Raw genomic sequence first — 14,221 nt, 5'->3', positions numbered from 1 at the left:
CTCCTGGGTTCAAAGGATTCTCATGCCTTAGCCTCCTGAGTAGCTGGGATTACAGGCATGTGCCACCACGCTGAGCTAATTTTTTTGTGTGTATTTTTAGTACGGACGGGGTTTTGCCATGTTGGTCAGGCTGGTCTTGAACTTGTGGCCTCAAGTGATCCACCTGCCTCGGCCTCCCAAAGTGCTGGGCGTATTTTCTAACTACAATAAAAACATATGAGCATTAGAAGAAAATGTAGGATGCTTTCTTAAACCTTAACATATTATTTGAGAGGGCAAGGCCTTTCTAAGAAAGAAACAAAATTTTTAAGCCCAAAAAACAAAAGATTTATATTTGTCTACATAAAAATTAAATCTTTCTGCAAGGAAAAACAAAGCACAAAAAAAGTCAAAGATAAAATGACAAACTAGGAAAAATATTTTCAACACATTCAACAAAGGAATATCTTAAGGTATAAGAAGCACTTAAAAATCAATGCAGATACTCAGAAAGCTGAGGTAGGAGTACTGCTTGAGAATAGGAGTTTAAGGCCAGCCTGGGCAACACAGCAAGATTCCATCTCTAAAAGAAAAAAAATCAATGAGGAAAAAAACCAACAAATTAAAAAGAAAAATGAACCAAGCACATGAATAGTAAGCTCACATGAAAATAAATATCACTGGCCCATAAATACATTAAAAGGTGTTGAATCTTATTAATAATTTAAAGAAATAAACAACAGTATATATCATTATTAGTAGAAAGTTCAAAAACTGAGCTGTACACTGCTTGTGAAGGATAAGGAAAAAACTTGTACTTTCACACATATTTTGGAGGGGTTATAAATTAGTGTAACTGCTATTAATTGGCGAGAGGTGTCAATTTAATTGCACATGTCCTTTGACCTAGCAACTCCACTTCTAGACTTTTATCCTACCAGATATACTAATTTGCCCATATGAGCAAAGATGAGTGTACAAGGATATTCACTGCAGCTTTGTTTGTAAAAACAGACTGGCTAAACAAACTGCAGTACATACATATTATAAAATAGTATGCCGGTGTTAAAAAAGCTTCAGATAGGTCTTAATAGGCTGATCTGAAAAGATGTTTAAAAGTGTATATGAGAAAAAAGGAAGGCACATAACAGTGTACATACATGCTCCCGTTATATGGAAAGAAAGAAAACAAAACATTTATGCGTTTGTATACGCACAGAGAATTTCTGAAGAGATACAGAAAAACACTATTAATAGAGGTTGCCTCTGAAAAAGGAAAATTACATCTTACACTACATTTACTAGACACTGGTAATTTTTTTACCACATATGTGAATTGCTTTTCTCATATTAAAAAGTAAAAAAAAAACACTACTAGCATTAGATGAAAAATTTATAGATAGTGTGAGCTCACATAAAATAAAAAATGTTAGCAGTGGGTATCTGTGAGTGGTGGAATTGTACTGGCATATTTCTTTACACTTCCCTGAATTTTCTAAACTTAATTCCATAAATGCATGTTACTTTTCTATAATCTGGAAGAGATGGATTAAAAACATAAACAAACTAAAAAGAAAAAAACAGCTTATTACAAAGATGAGCAAATGATCTAAATAGGCAGTTCACAAAAGTACAAACAACCAATAAACATATGAAAAGATAGTGAATCTCACTAGCAAACAGGAAAATGCTAATCTTAAAGAGAACATTTTGACTCACTAGATGAGCAAAATTTTAAAAGCGACTATTTCATACGTTGGTGAGGTTTACACAAAGAGGCACTCTCAGACACCACTCCTGGAAAACATCAATTGTTATATACATTCTGGAGGGCAACTGGGCTGCACTTACCAAAAACTGAAGTGTGCACACCTTTGAACCATTAATTCTACCTCTAGAAATTCCATCTCGCAGAAATACTGGAAGTGTGGAGCCAATGGGGAGGAAAGGAGTGCACTTTCACTTTTTCAATATACAGTATATGCTCCTAAAGTGCTAGAGCTTTTCTTTGCCATTTTATATTGTCAGATTAGTAAATGTGTAATAAGTCAATACACTATTTTATATGCATCTATTAAACATAAATACGTCTTTTAATATATTTGATATATTTCTTTTACATTTATTTATTACAATGGCAATGTTTAAAGGAAAGCATAGTGCTCAGGTGGAACCCCTTTCCACATTGCAAACAGAAGGGGGCGCTGAGCAAGGATCAGTTGTGAATGTTCCACGGTAAGAGAGGCTGAGCACCTAAACACAATGATCCTCACAAGAAACTCAGCTGCTGACTCCTACGTGATGGCTGAGGAGACTGAGAAAGCAGCAACCTCTTCTCCTACCATATTCCATTCTGTCTTGATGTCTCTCCTGCAGGCCACACAGGCCCCTTGGGAGTCAAGGGAACACACACACTGGCTGCTGACATTTCATTAGCAGGTACTTGTGCTGATGGGAGGGCAGGTAAAGTGGCTGTGCACCACAAAATCCATTTAGTCAACATTCAACAAATGCCTATGTGCCAGGTACTTTGCTGAAAGCTACGATCAGAGCGAGGAACAGATACCGCCCATATGTTCAAGGAAGTCAAAATTCTGACTAGGGAGAAAAATGTGTTAGTAAACAATTACAGTGCAATGGCATAAGTGAAAGAATGTATTCTCCACTAGAACACAAGCTCCTAGGGAGTAGGGTAGTGTACCGTACATCACTGAGACCCTATATGTCTGTTGCATAAATGGAATAAGGACACACACCAGTGCTATGGGAGCTTAGAGAGGAGTAGCTCTGTCTTCCTGAAGGCTCGGGAAAAGTTTCACCACATAACATATAATGTAAAAGCTGTTTTAAAAACTGAGCAGTCAGGCCAGGAAGGAGTAAAGTATTTCATAAGGGACCAGCAGGCCCCAAAGCAGAGACACATGAAAGACCATATTATTCAAGGAATGCAAAAGGTTTGTTAAGTTCGAACTTGAATTTTACATTAACGAACAGCAAGACAGAAGACTGATGAGACTGGGATCAGGGCAAATAAGATTTGCAGGCCATGCTTGACACTTAGAATTTTTATGGGAAACCTTTTAAGAATTCTATGCAGAGAAGTGACAAGGGATTTGTGTTTCAGAAAGCTCATTTTGGCAGAATTGAAGGGCATTCCACAAAACCAAGGTTAAACTTACTTGGCTTCTAATTCAATCGCTCAGTATAGTGCTTCTCAACCACTGTAATTTACTCCCGGGTAATATCTGGCCATGTCTAGAGATATTTTGGTTGTTGCACTGGGGGTGGGGTCAGGGGATGAGGTAGTGCTACTGGCATCTAGTATGTAGAGGCCAGAGATACTGCTAAACATCCTGTAACGCAAAGAATAGCTCCCCACACTTATCCAACCCCAAACACCAATAATGCCAAAGATGGGAAACCCTAGTCTAGTGAGAAGTGAAGAGGGTCACAGCTAAAGCTGTTAGAACAAAGAGAGGACTATTTAGAACAGATCACGAGGGACTCAAGGACTTATGGATGTAGGAATGAGGTCAAGGATAATTCTGAGGTTTCAAATTGAGTGAACAGACAAGCAGTGATGCCAATAAGCAGTGCTGCAAAGACAAGACAAGCAAGCTGAGAAAATGGTAGAAACATCAATTTTGAATGTACTAAATTTTAAAATCTCAGTGGAACAAAGGATTCTCACCTGGTCTTTAAAAAAAAAAAAAAAATCCTTACCTGGGTTTTTCTGCCTGAAATTTTTATAAACTTCAAAATTTCCATTAACCTTCCCACCCCCACCCTTAATCCAATTCCCCAGTCAGCCTGTAAATCCTCTGGCTGAGTCTGAAGTGAATTTTGCGGAATTTAGAGGAAGGCAGAAAACCCACCTGAGAGGGTTGCCAGGGTTCGTTCAGCTGTTCCTCGAAGGGTCTCCCCAGGCTGCCACTCTGCCTGGGGCAGTATCCAAACATCCTGGTCTCCAAGCTTCTCTCTGACTAACAGGACAAGGTTCCTGTCTAGCTTCCGGTTCAGGGATGTTCGGTCATTCTTTTCATCAGCTTCTACAGCAAACGGGGTCAGAGGAGGTAAGAAGACTGTGATCTGCCAGAACCAAGAAGCCTGGAGTTTTACAATCTTCCTTTAAGATCCACAATCCTTGCCCTCAAAGAGCTTAGAACCAAATTACACCTCTGACCCATCTCTCTAGCTCTGACCTCCACTCTGACCTCTTCCAGGGAAGAGTCTCACAATCCTGAGGAAACTAAAAGGTAAGAAATCAAGAGGTAAACTTCTTTGAATAGCAAACCATATTTTGAGTCTTCAAAAAAGAAACAATGATCATACTAATTCAAACACAACTACTTCATTGGTTTTTATACTATTACTGACTTAACTAGCCCCTACTCTCTCTGTTCTTCAGTCTTCACCTGTGAAACAAGGAAAACAGAACTCAATCTCCCGCTTTAAGAGGGATTTCACATAAAACACAGGAATTAGTGGAAAAAGGCTTCAATTGCCCCATTCTCAGTCTCAAACTTGGAGTTAAACACAGATAACATTCACAAAGTTTAACTGAGAGAAAAGTCTATTCCAATACCCTTACCTCTCACTCGAAAATAAGACAGACTTTTAAAGTCACATTATGGTAGATGTGAGCAACAGAGAAGAGAATATGAAATTATTTGTTACTTAAAACACAAAGCAGGGGCCAAGCAACTGTCTTTTATTTGGGAACCCAAATACCCCTTTTCCCTTCCTTCTTGCTGGCCTAAAAAGATCACAACCTGTTATGCGAGCTCCAAGTTTGAACTGTAGAAATGTCTGCTCCCACATGTCTTCCAAATCTTGCACCAGCAATATATCCTGTTCATCTTGTTCATCATTAAGGTCGGCTTTCTTCTTTGCCAATCGCTGGTTTTCATCCAGAGCACGAAGCTCATGGTCTGAATACACGCTTCTCTCTATCTCAATCTGGGAAAATTAAAAGGGCAAAAAACTACCTTAATCTGGCAAAACTAAAAGAAAAAAAACCAGGAAGAATAAAATAGAGATATGCCACACTTGGCAGGCTGAGAAGTTTATCACCCAACATAACCAGATATACAATCAAAACACCATGCAGAAAGGAAACAGAGGGGGAAAAAAAGGTCCTCTGAACTTTGGGCTTGAGTTAAATTTGCCAAAAATGTTAGAATATCACTGGGGGTGAAGACTGCTACAAAAACAGAGAGCTGGGTTGGGCAATGCCTGCTCACTTACCACAATCCAGTCATGTCAGTCTTTGATCAGAATCTCACCCACCAAGGACTTTCCTGTTCAGGGACCTTCAAGAGGCTGTTCCTTCTTCCTAGAATGTTTTTCCTCACATTCTTTCTTCTGGGAGAGTCCTACTCATCCTTCTGACTTCAATTTAAATAGGACTGTCTCAGAGAGATATTTCTCATATAGAGAAAAACCTGTATTCAGAAAGCCTGAAACATTCCTTGACACTCACCATAAAATCAAAATGTGATGTATTTGTTAAACACTCTTATAGTGCCCTGTGTTTTCCTTAACAACATTTATCAGGGTCTGCATTTCGTTGTATGACTATTTGCTTACTGACTGATCCTCTCACTCAACTGGACTGAAGTACTGTGAGAACCAGAGCTACTTCTGCCTTACTCATTACAGCATCTCTATCACTTAACATACTCTCTGATGCATAGTATGGGCACACTGAATATCTGTAGGGTGAGTAACGAATATTTGTCAAGCGAGCAAATAAATGAATAAATCAAGCAAAAAGCACAGAAGAGAAGTTTATCGTTCTCAACAGACCAAGACAAAAACATCTCGGATTCTGAGGAAACATATCACCCTTCAATCCCTTTCTGTAGCGACTTCACACCCTCACAGCCACTATACTGTTTTTGCCCATGCTTCCTCACTTGCCCCTCACACAGATAGCCCCATAAGGTAAAACAGAGCAGGTTTATCATAGGCATCCTACAGATGTGCCCACCGCCTCTTGTATTTCCTTCTTAACATTCATCACAATCACAAACACTTTCTCCCTCCAGACTTGTAAACTTCTAGTGACAGAGACCGATTCTTGTTCACCACAGGATCCCTACTGTGTTGCATGAACAAGAAGTAACTCTCCAAAGAGTTGCCTAAGGTGACAATAAAGACGGCCAATGAAAAGAAACCACTTTTTGTTGAACATCTATGTACCAAATCAAGTCAGTAAGATAGGTACTATTCTGCGGATAAGTACCGTATACTTAAGTTCAGAGAGGTGAAATTACTCGCTCAGTCACGCAGAATAAACGTCACTCTGAACCCTGCATCTCAGTCCCACCTGCTGCAGTAGAGACGCCATCTCTTCCTGCAATGGGGTCAAGGGCTTGGAGACTAGAGGGGGCCGCTGCAGGCACAACGCGCCCAACAGGCGCCATGGGGATCCGTTCCTTGAGGGTGCGGCTGCAAGAGCCAGGCTGCGAAAGCTTAGACTACCGGCCCAGAGCCTCTCTAACCGCCGCCAGCTCCCCGCCACCCCTAACAGCGTCCGCCTTACGGGCGCCGCCATCTTTCGATCTCCCACAATGCACCGCGGCTCCCAGGGAGCCCTCAGCAGCGGGAGCGGCAAACTAGGGGCGAGCTCAGTCCCGGAACTGCTAGAACGAACCATTCCCATATGGAGGGGTGAGCCCACATCTCAGAACATTAAATACGGTAAAGAATCCCCTAGTGAACCACAATGAAAGTCTTATTGAGCATTTAAATGGAAATAAAAACATTGAGTGGACCTGATGAAGAGTATGATGACTTTCCCTTCTGTCCCCTCCCCGACAGACACTCATGGTACCGGCGCCGGCGCAGCTATGACGGACGCTGCCGACGGAAGCTGACTGGGGTCAATTCAAGTCATGCAGGCTGTAAGAAACGTGGGGTCGTGGTTCTTGCGGTCCTGGACTTGGCCCCAAACAACCGGGTAACAAATGATTGCCCTCTCAAGCCCACCGCCAACTCCAGGGCTATGCTCCTACTCGTGTCCCTTGAGCCACCCGAGCCCCAGTGACCGTTAGGTTGTGGTCCTCACCGAGCTTTTCTTCCCGGCAGGGTCGTGGCCAGGACGCCAGCCCGGACAATCCACACAGACGCCCGGCAGCTCCAAGACGCTGCGGCCAAGCAGGAAGTTGAAGAGAAGGCGGCGGCTCCCAGCCACACCAGGTTCAGGTGAGCCCCACTTGGACCAGCCCTCTGGAGACTCGCAACCCCTGCCTCTTGCCCGACACCCTCCAGAGTCAGAACCAGTGAATTTTCAGCTCTGTCACTTGCTATCCGTGGGACCTTCTGCAAATAAATCTGAGCCTCAGCCTTCTCATCTAAAAATGCGGATAATGCTGAGAGAGGTGGTGAGGAGCACATAAGCCGTAGTACAGAGTAAACGTTCAGTGAACATTCGTTAAATCAATGAGTGAATGTGAGATGTCCATAACATGTATCAGCGTTCTTTCCTTCTGAGATGGAGATCTTTTCAGACTAACAACCTTCCCTGCCTCCAACACAAAATGGGGAGGTGGAGGGCGCTAGCGATGGAACAGATGCTCCTGCACATCTTACAGATGGTCCAGGGTGTGTTTTGTGCTCAGCCCTAGGAACTGGCATCTTGCTTCCCACCAGTGCCACCACCTCTGTATGCTCTATACACATCCACTTAACTTCACATCCATTTAACAAACATTTACCAAGAATCTACTATGAGTGAGACACGATGCTAGGTGCCGTGAATACAGATACAAAAGATCATTCCTCCCCACAAGTAGTTCACAGTCTTTGAGGGAAGACATACATGCAAACATTTTCACCATAATTTGCTCAATAGTATAACAGAGGTAAGCATTCTTTGGAAGTATGAAAACGTAAGTGCCTAACTCCTGGCCGGGTGCAGTAGCTCATGCCTTTAATCCCAGCACTTTAGGAGGCTGAGGTGGGCTAATCACCTGAGGTCGGGAGATCGAGACTAGCCTGGCCAACATGGCAAAACCCCATCTCCACTAAAAATACAAAAACTAGTCAGGCGTGATAGCTGGCACCTGTAATCCCAGCCACACAGGAGGCTGAGGCAGGAGAATCGCATGAACCCGGGGGGCGGAGGCTGCAGTGAGTCAAGATCACGCCACTGTACTCCAGCCTGGGTGACAGATTGAGACTCTGTCTCAAAGGAAAAAAAACAAAAAAACAGAATAAGTGTCTCATTCCTGAGGAAATCAGGCAAGACCATGGAGAAAAGAACATGGAGCTCAGAAGCGAATGGGAGTTCATCTGGACAAGTTGAAGTGGGTCACTGGACACAAAGGTAACCATCTGTGTAAAGGCATGTGGTATGAAAATCATGGTGTGTTCAGGTGTGTATGTGATGGCAGATGAGGCCAACAAGACAAGAAGGAATCAGAATGTCAAGGGTCTTGTCTGTCACACTGGAGCTTTTACAATGTCTCCACTGAAGACAGTGAGGAGCTGCTGAAAGGATCTAAACCAAGATTCTGTTGTAGTCATTTCTTAAACAATGCCAGGCACTGTTCAGAGTGTTGGGGATATATCCCTGACCAAACAGACAAAAAGCCCTGGCCTCATAAAACTTAAATTCCAGTGGGTAGAAGACAGTAAATAGAAAACAAGTAAAATGTAGGAGAATAATGGTTGGAAAGGGGAGGTGGGGGTCCAGCAGGCCTGCATAGCCACATTCTGTAGGACTTTGTCGGCCACTGTGAGGACTTCAGCTTTTACTCTGAATGAGATGGGAGGCCAATGGAAATTGCTGAATAAAGGGTTGACATGATCTTGCTGACAAGATCTTGTAAGCCCTGTGGCTGCTGTGTTGATATTAAACCATAGGAGAGCAAGAATGGAAGCTGGGAAGAGTCCTCTAAGCAGTTAGAAGACTATTGAAATAATCCAGACAAGAAATGATGGTGGCTTGAACCATGGTTATTGCCATGGAGGTATTATAAATGGTCTGACATATTTTGAAGGTAGAACAAGCAGGATTTGTTAATATACAGTGTGAGAAAAAGAGAGGAGCAAAGGAAGACCCCAAAATTTTTTGGGCTAAACAACTGGAAAGATGGAGTTGTCATTAAGATGGGGAAGACTGCAGGAGTTTGGATGGGGGTTGTTGAGATGCTTAATAAACATTCAAGTGGAGATACAATGTAGACCATTAGAAATGGAGCTCAAGGGCCGGGTGTGGTGGCTCACACCTGTAATCCCAGCACTTTGGGAGACCGAGGCAGGCAGATCACCAGGTCAGGAGTTTGAGACCAGCCTGACCAACATGGTGAAACCCCGCCTCTACTAAAAATAAATAAATTAGCCAGGTGTGGTGGCGCGAGTCTGTAATCCCAACTACCCAGGACACTGAGGCAGGAGAATCGCTTGAACCCGGGAGGCAGAGGTTGCAGTGAGCCAAAGTTGTGCCACTGCATTCCAACCTGGGCGAGACTCCATCTCAAAAAAAAAAAAAAAAAAAAAGAAATGGAGTTAAGGGACAGATTTTAGCTAGAGATATACAGTTGGGAGACATCATAGAGATATTTAAACCATGAGATGACAAAATCATTAATAGCGTAAATGTAGATGAAGAGAAGAGGTTCAAGGATTGAACCCTGGAGCACTCTCACATTTAGAGATTTGGGAGATTAGGAAGAACCATCAGAAAAAAAAAAGAAACTTCCAGAGAGATAATAGGAAAACCAGGAGAGATCATTTGTTTTTTAATTTCGCTCAAAGTGGGGAGATCAACTGTGTCAAATGCTGCTGATGTGATAGGTTGCTAGATCAATAAGAGAATTGCGTATTGTATTTAGCAATGTGGAGTTAGTCGGATTAAAGCATTTTTGGTGGAATGGTAGGGGCTCATATCTGATTGAAATGGGTTCAAGGAGAATAGAGGCAGAGGACAGGAAGAAACAGCAAGTATAGTCAGTACCTTAAAGTTCCTTAAGAGGGTTCTGCTCTAAGGGTATAGAGAAATGGACAGTAGCTCCCAGGAGGTGGGTTCAAGAGGTTTTGGAGGGTTGTTTTGTTATTTTTTCAGTTTGGAACGTAACAATATGTTTTGCCATTGGGAGTAGTGCAGTATACAGGGGAAAAAACAAGTGATACTGGAGTGGGGACATTGTGGGAACAGCGTCCTTCAGGGGCTAATACACAAGTGGAGCACTGTAACAGGAGACAGCACAAAGGCTGTGGGCACAGATGTTCGGTAGTGGGAGCTGGAAGAAAGTCTGATTGCTTCTATTCACCTGTAGAGGTCATCCGCTCAGCAGTGAGGAAGCAGGGAGTTGGAGGTTAGAGGAGACAAAAGAAGGTATAAGAGTCATCTAGGAGAATGGAAGGATAATTGAACTGGGGATGTGCTGTACGATTGCCAGGCAGTTCTAATCACTTATAAGGTCAAACCCACAGGAAAGAATATACTTGTAACCTTTGAATACCAGTGTGTTTTTGTTTTGCCTTTTAAAATACCTCTAGAAAAGCAGGTAGGGCTGGGGTAAGAGTAGCCCTCAGATTATAATATAATTTCTAAAATGGAATCTATTGTATTTCAAGTGGCTGTGGTGGGTACAAACATGAATCTGATTTATGTGTGTAGGCCTAGTGGAACAGCAAGTTTATTTCCAGCTCCATTGCTGAAGGATGGTTGTGTGCGTTCAAATTTTAAAAATCACAGCTTTGGGCGGCTGAGGCAGGAGAATGGCGTAAACCCGGGAGGCGGAGCTTGCAGTGAGCTGAGATCTGGCCACTGCACTCCAGCCTGGGCGACAGAGCGAGACTCCGTTTCAAAAAAAAAAAAAATCATAGCTTGGTGAGGAAAGCTCTAGACTGAGACAGATCTCCTAGGTCCAAGGCTTGGCTTCTCTTACTAACCCTATTTCCCTATTGGTACCTAATTTTTGCCATCTGAAAATAAAGAGTACTTAGCTAGAAATAGCCAGAAGACAGCTTGGACTAAGACAGTGGAAGATCTTGAACGCAAGACAATGTGTTCACATCTGATTCTATTGGGACATTTGAAACATTGATTTCCAGACCCCAATCAGAAGTCCAGGGTGAAGCTTAAACATCTGTATGCTTCACAGCTGGCTGATGTTCAGCCTGCATTGAAAACCACTGGTCTAGGGTAGAGGTTGGCAAACTATGGTTCACTGGGCAAATCTGGCCAGTTGCCTGTTTTTGTAAGTAAAGTTTTATTGGAACACAGCCTATTAATTTACTGTTGTCTATACCTGTTTTTGGGATATAGTGGAAGAGTTTAGTAATTGGGACAGACCTGTTGGCCCGCAAAGCCTAATATATTTACTATCTGGCCCTTTACAGAAAAGGTTTGCTGTCCTTTATTCCAGGGGATTCTGGATTTTTTTTAATGGTAATGATATGAGTATTATTTTTGTCTCATTTTTTATAAAGTAAAGTCCAGAGGCTGTCTATGGTTGATGAAACAAGAAACAGGTTTGACTATTTTTTAAATTGTGAGAAGAGGAACCTACAAAAGATCTGAAAATAATGATATGGGTATACTAGCAGGGACAAGGAAGATGGGGAGTATGAATTAAAATCTCTTCTCATAGCAGAAAGTCCCTAGATGTGTCTGAAGTCAACAAGTCAAGAAACAGCCTCATAAGCACGGTAGTCACAGATGCAGTGGTGGCACCAGAAGGACTGAAAAGGAATGGTGGGGGCAGCCACTTCAGAAGCAGCAGGGGGCAGAGAGCTGTTGTTTTTTAACCATGTGTTGTATTTCTTTGACTTTTAAAAAGTTGAGATAATTTTAAATAAAATCTTTCTTCTAATTGCAGCATTTACCCTCCCATTCCAGGAGAGGAGAGCTCTCTGAGGTGGGCGGGAAAGAAATTTGAGGAGATCCCAATCGCACACATTAAAGCATCCTACAACAAGTAAGTGGGAAGGGAAACACTGGGCAGGTCTAGCATGAGATTCTTTCTGCTTCAAAGGGAAAGTCAAGCTTGGCCCTGAATACCCTGGGGTAGAAGTGAGGGTGCTAAGTGCTGCATGATGGCGCCAGTGTAGAGCAGCATCTTCCTCCTCACTTGAGGAACCACCTGCTGTCTTTACAAAGCTTATTCAAGTTTCGTGAAAATGTGACATACAGTGGGCATTTCCTAGTTATAAGATTTCTTTGCTTTCCTTGAGAATAGTTTTGCTCAATAGTTGGAAGAAGTGTATTAGGGGCATATGGTTCCACCATGAAGGTGTTTTAGTGTTGCTGATAGGGAATGGATGATATATAAATTAAAAGAAATACGATTCAAGATATTAATATGATTTATTAATACACTAACCAGAATCTAAACGAGTAAATAGATACTGTCCTTACTGTGGGCCACTGTGCACTGGCCTCTGCCTTGTAGAGCTAAATGTGGATGGTGAGTTTAAAGTGACAAGACTAGTGTTCTTGTGTGGCTTACAGATGGGGGCAGTGCCAAGGGAATTCCTAAACATATGCTGGCAACAGAAGCATTTCTGGTATTAGTGACAACTTTGCAAGTTGGCCCCCACTTGGAAATGAGATCAGCATTTGGTCACAGCCAACCCACCCAGCAATTTAGAGACCAGCACAAGAGACTAGAGTCATGGGCTAAAGTGTGTGGCACAGATGAAATGCTCTAGGATTCATTTCAGCATTTGTCAGATAAACGTAAAGTGACAGCAATTGGATTTCCTTTTTTTCCCCCTTTCAGGCTAATAAGGACATAGGCTAACTCTGCATTTAAGTGTCTATGGTCTACTCTGTACAGCACTGTTTAGGCTGTCACAGAGACAAGCAATTATGCATCTATTCAGTATGGAAAACCCTAGAAACTGGTAGGGGGAATGGCAGAGCCATACCCAGGAAAACAAGCGGATGACCCAAGCTCAGGGCTGACTCCAGCGGGCCTCCCCTTTAGTCACTTCTCCTGCCTCCTTCTGTGAGCTCTCAGAGCTCTCCAGACCAGAAAAAGAATGACGATGACTAAAGGGGAAATCGAAAGCATATCTGAGGATTTCTTAAGGCATAATCTTAATTGTATTAATAAGTTAACTTATTAGAGACGATTAGGAAAAAGGTGTGGGTCGATGCGGTGGCTCACACCTATAATCCCATCACTTTGGGAAGATCACTTGAGGCCAGGAATTTAAGACCAGCCTGGGGAACATAGTGAGACCTAGTCTTTACAAAAATACAAAAACTAGCCGGGCGTGGTGACATGCACCTGTAGTCCCAGCTACTCAGGAGGCTAAGGTGGGAGGATGGCTTGAGCCCAGGAATTGGAGGCTGCAGTGACCTGTGATCATGCCACTGCACTTCCAGCCTGAGTGACAGAGTGAGACCCTGTCTCACAAAAAAATAGAAACAAAGAGAAAATTTTACTTGTTTAAAATAATTTTTGATCATGAAATATAGTGTCATAAGCATCAAAAGTATCCAATATGAGGCCGGGCACAGTGGCTCACGCCTGTAATCCCAGCACTTTGGGAGGCCAAGGCGGGGAGATCACCTAAGGTCGGGAGTTCAAGACCGGTCTGACCAACATGGAGAAACCCTGTCTGTACTAAAAATACAAAATTAGCCGGGCGTGGTGGCGCATGCCTGTAATCCCAGCTACTCTGGAGGCTGAGGCAGAAGAATCGCTTGAACCCAGTAGGCAGAGGTTGCTGTGAGCCAAGATCATGCCATTGCACTCCAACCTGGGCAACAAGAGCAAAACTCAGTCTCAAAAAAAAAAAAAAAAAAAAAAGCATCCAATATGGTAATGTTACTAATATTTTTTTAAGAGTCCTTTTAGAGCTATATACTGAAATATTTACAGACAAAATGATAGGTCTGGGATTTGCTTCAAAATAATCCATTGGTGAGGGGAGTGGGGTAGGAACAAGGTTTATAAATGAAACTGAATTGGGTAAGAGTTGATAACTGTTGAAGCTGGTTGATGGGTCCATCAGATTTCATATGTTATTCTCTTCACTTTTGTGTATATTTAAAACTTTCCCCAATAAAGTCATTTTCTGGGCGATACTTGTAACTACTCTCAGATTATGGAGCACCCTTTAGATTATGTGACTTACCAGTTTTCAGTCAGGTTTAGGGGAGAATTCTGACCTTTCCTGATACTTCTTGTAGGAGTTCAAAACATGTTCATCTGATAAGCTCAAAGTAGAAGCAACTGAATTCCTTTTTCTTTCTCACCCAGGCTTCTAGGGGCAT

At 42.5% G+C, this 14,221-nt stretch overlaps 3 protein-coding genes across 10 annotated transcripts in view; 2 read left to right on the top strand and 1 right to left on the bottom strand.

The window, feature by feature from the left end:
• The window catches only part of MRPL46 (mitochondrial ribosomal protein L46), a 172,594-nt gene that overhangs the window by 1,201 nt on the left and 157,172 nt on the right, over nt 1-14,221 (bottom strand). The window contains exons 2-4 of the mRNA XM_050797694.1: nt 6,311-6,558; nt 4,752-4,938; nt 3,855-4,028 (exon numbers count right to left, since the gene is read on the bottom strand). Of these exons, the coding sequence (XP_050653651.1) occupies nt 3,855-4,028; nt 4,752-4,938; nt 6,311-6,538 (589 nt within the window). The 5' untranslated portion in view covers nt 6,539-6,558. The remainder of the gene's footprint in view (nt 1-3,854; nt 4,029-4,751; nt 4,939-6,310; nt 6,559-14,221) is intronic.
• The window catches only part of ISG20 (interferon stimulated exonuclease gene 20), a 239,153-nt gene that overhangs the window by 68,331 nt on the left and 156,601 nt on the right, over nt 1-14,221 (top strand). The window lies entirely within an intron of this gene.
• Nucleotides 1-14,221, top strand: part of MRPS11 (mitochondrial ribosomal protein S11) — a 1,182,883-nt gene that overhangs the window by 1,165,447 nt on the left and 3,215 nt on the right. For 5 of the 8 annotated variants that reach the window (XM_050797703.1, XM_050797702.1, XM_050797704.1 and 2 more), the window contains exons 2-4: nt 6,859-6,943; nt 7,072-7,188; nt 11,814-11,912. In XM_050797703.1, coding sequence (XP_050653660.1) covers nt 6,879-6,943; nt 7,072-7,188; nt 11,814-11,912 — 281 coding nt within the window. In that variant the 5' untranslated portion in view covers nt 6,859-6,878. Of the gene's footprint in view, nt 1-6,571; nt 6,685-6,804; nt 6,944-7,071; nt 7,189-11,813; nt 11,913-14,221 lie in introns of those variants that run through there. The other 3 variants (XM_050797705.1, XM_050797706.1, XM_050797698.1) reach the window with 2 other exon arrangements.

Source organism: Macaca thibetana, chromosome 7 (genome assembly GCF_024542745.1).
Source record: "Macaca thibetana thibetana isolate TM-01 chromosome 7, ASM2454274v1, whole genome shotgun sequence".
Classification (NCBI taxonomy): Eukaryota; Metazoa; Chordata; class Mammalia; order Primates; family Cercopithecidae; genus Macaca; species Macaca thibetana.
The sequence above is the reverse complement of the archived record's forward strand: the minus strand, read 5'-3'. Positions and strand labels throughout refer to the sequence as shown.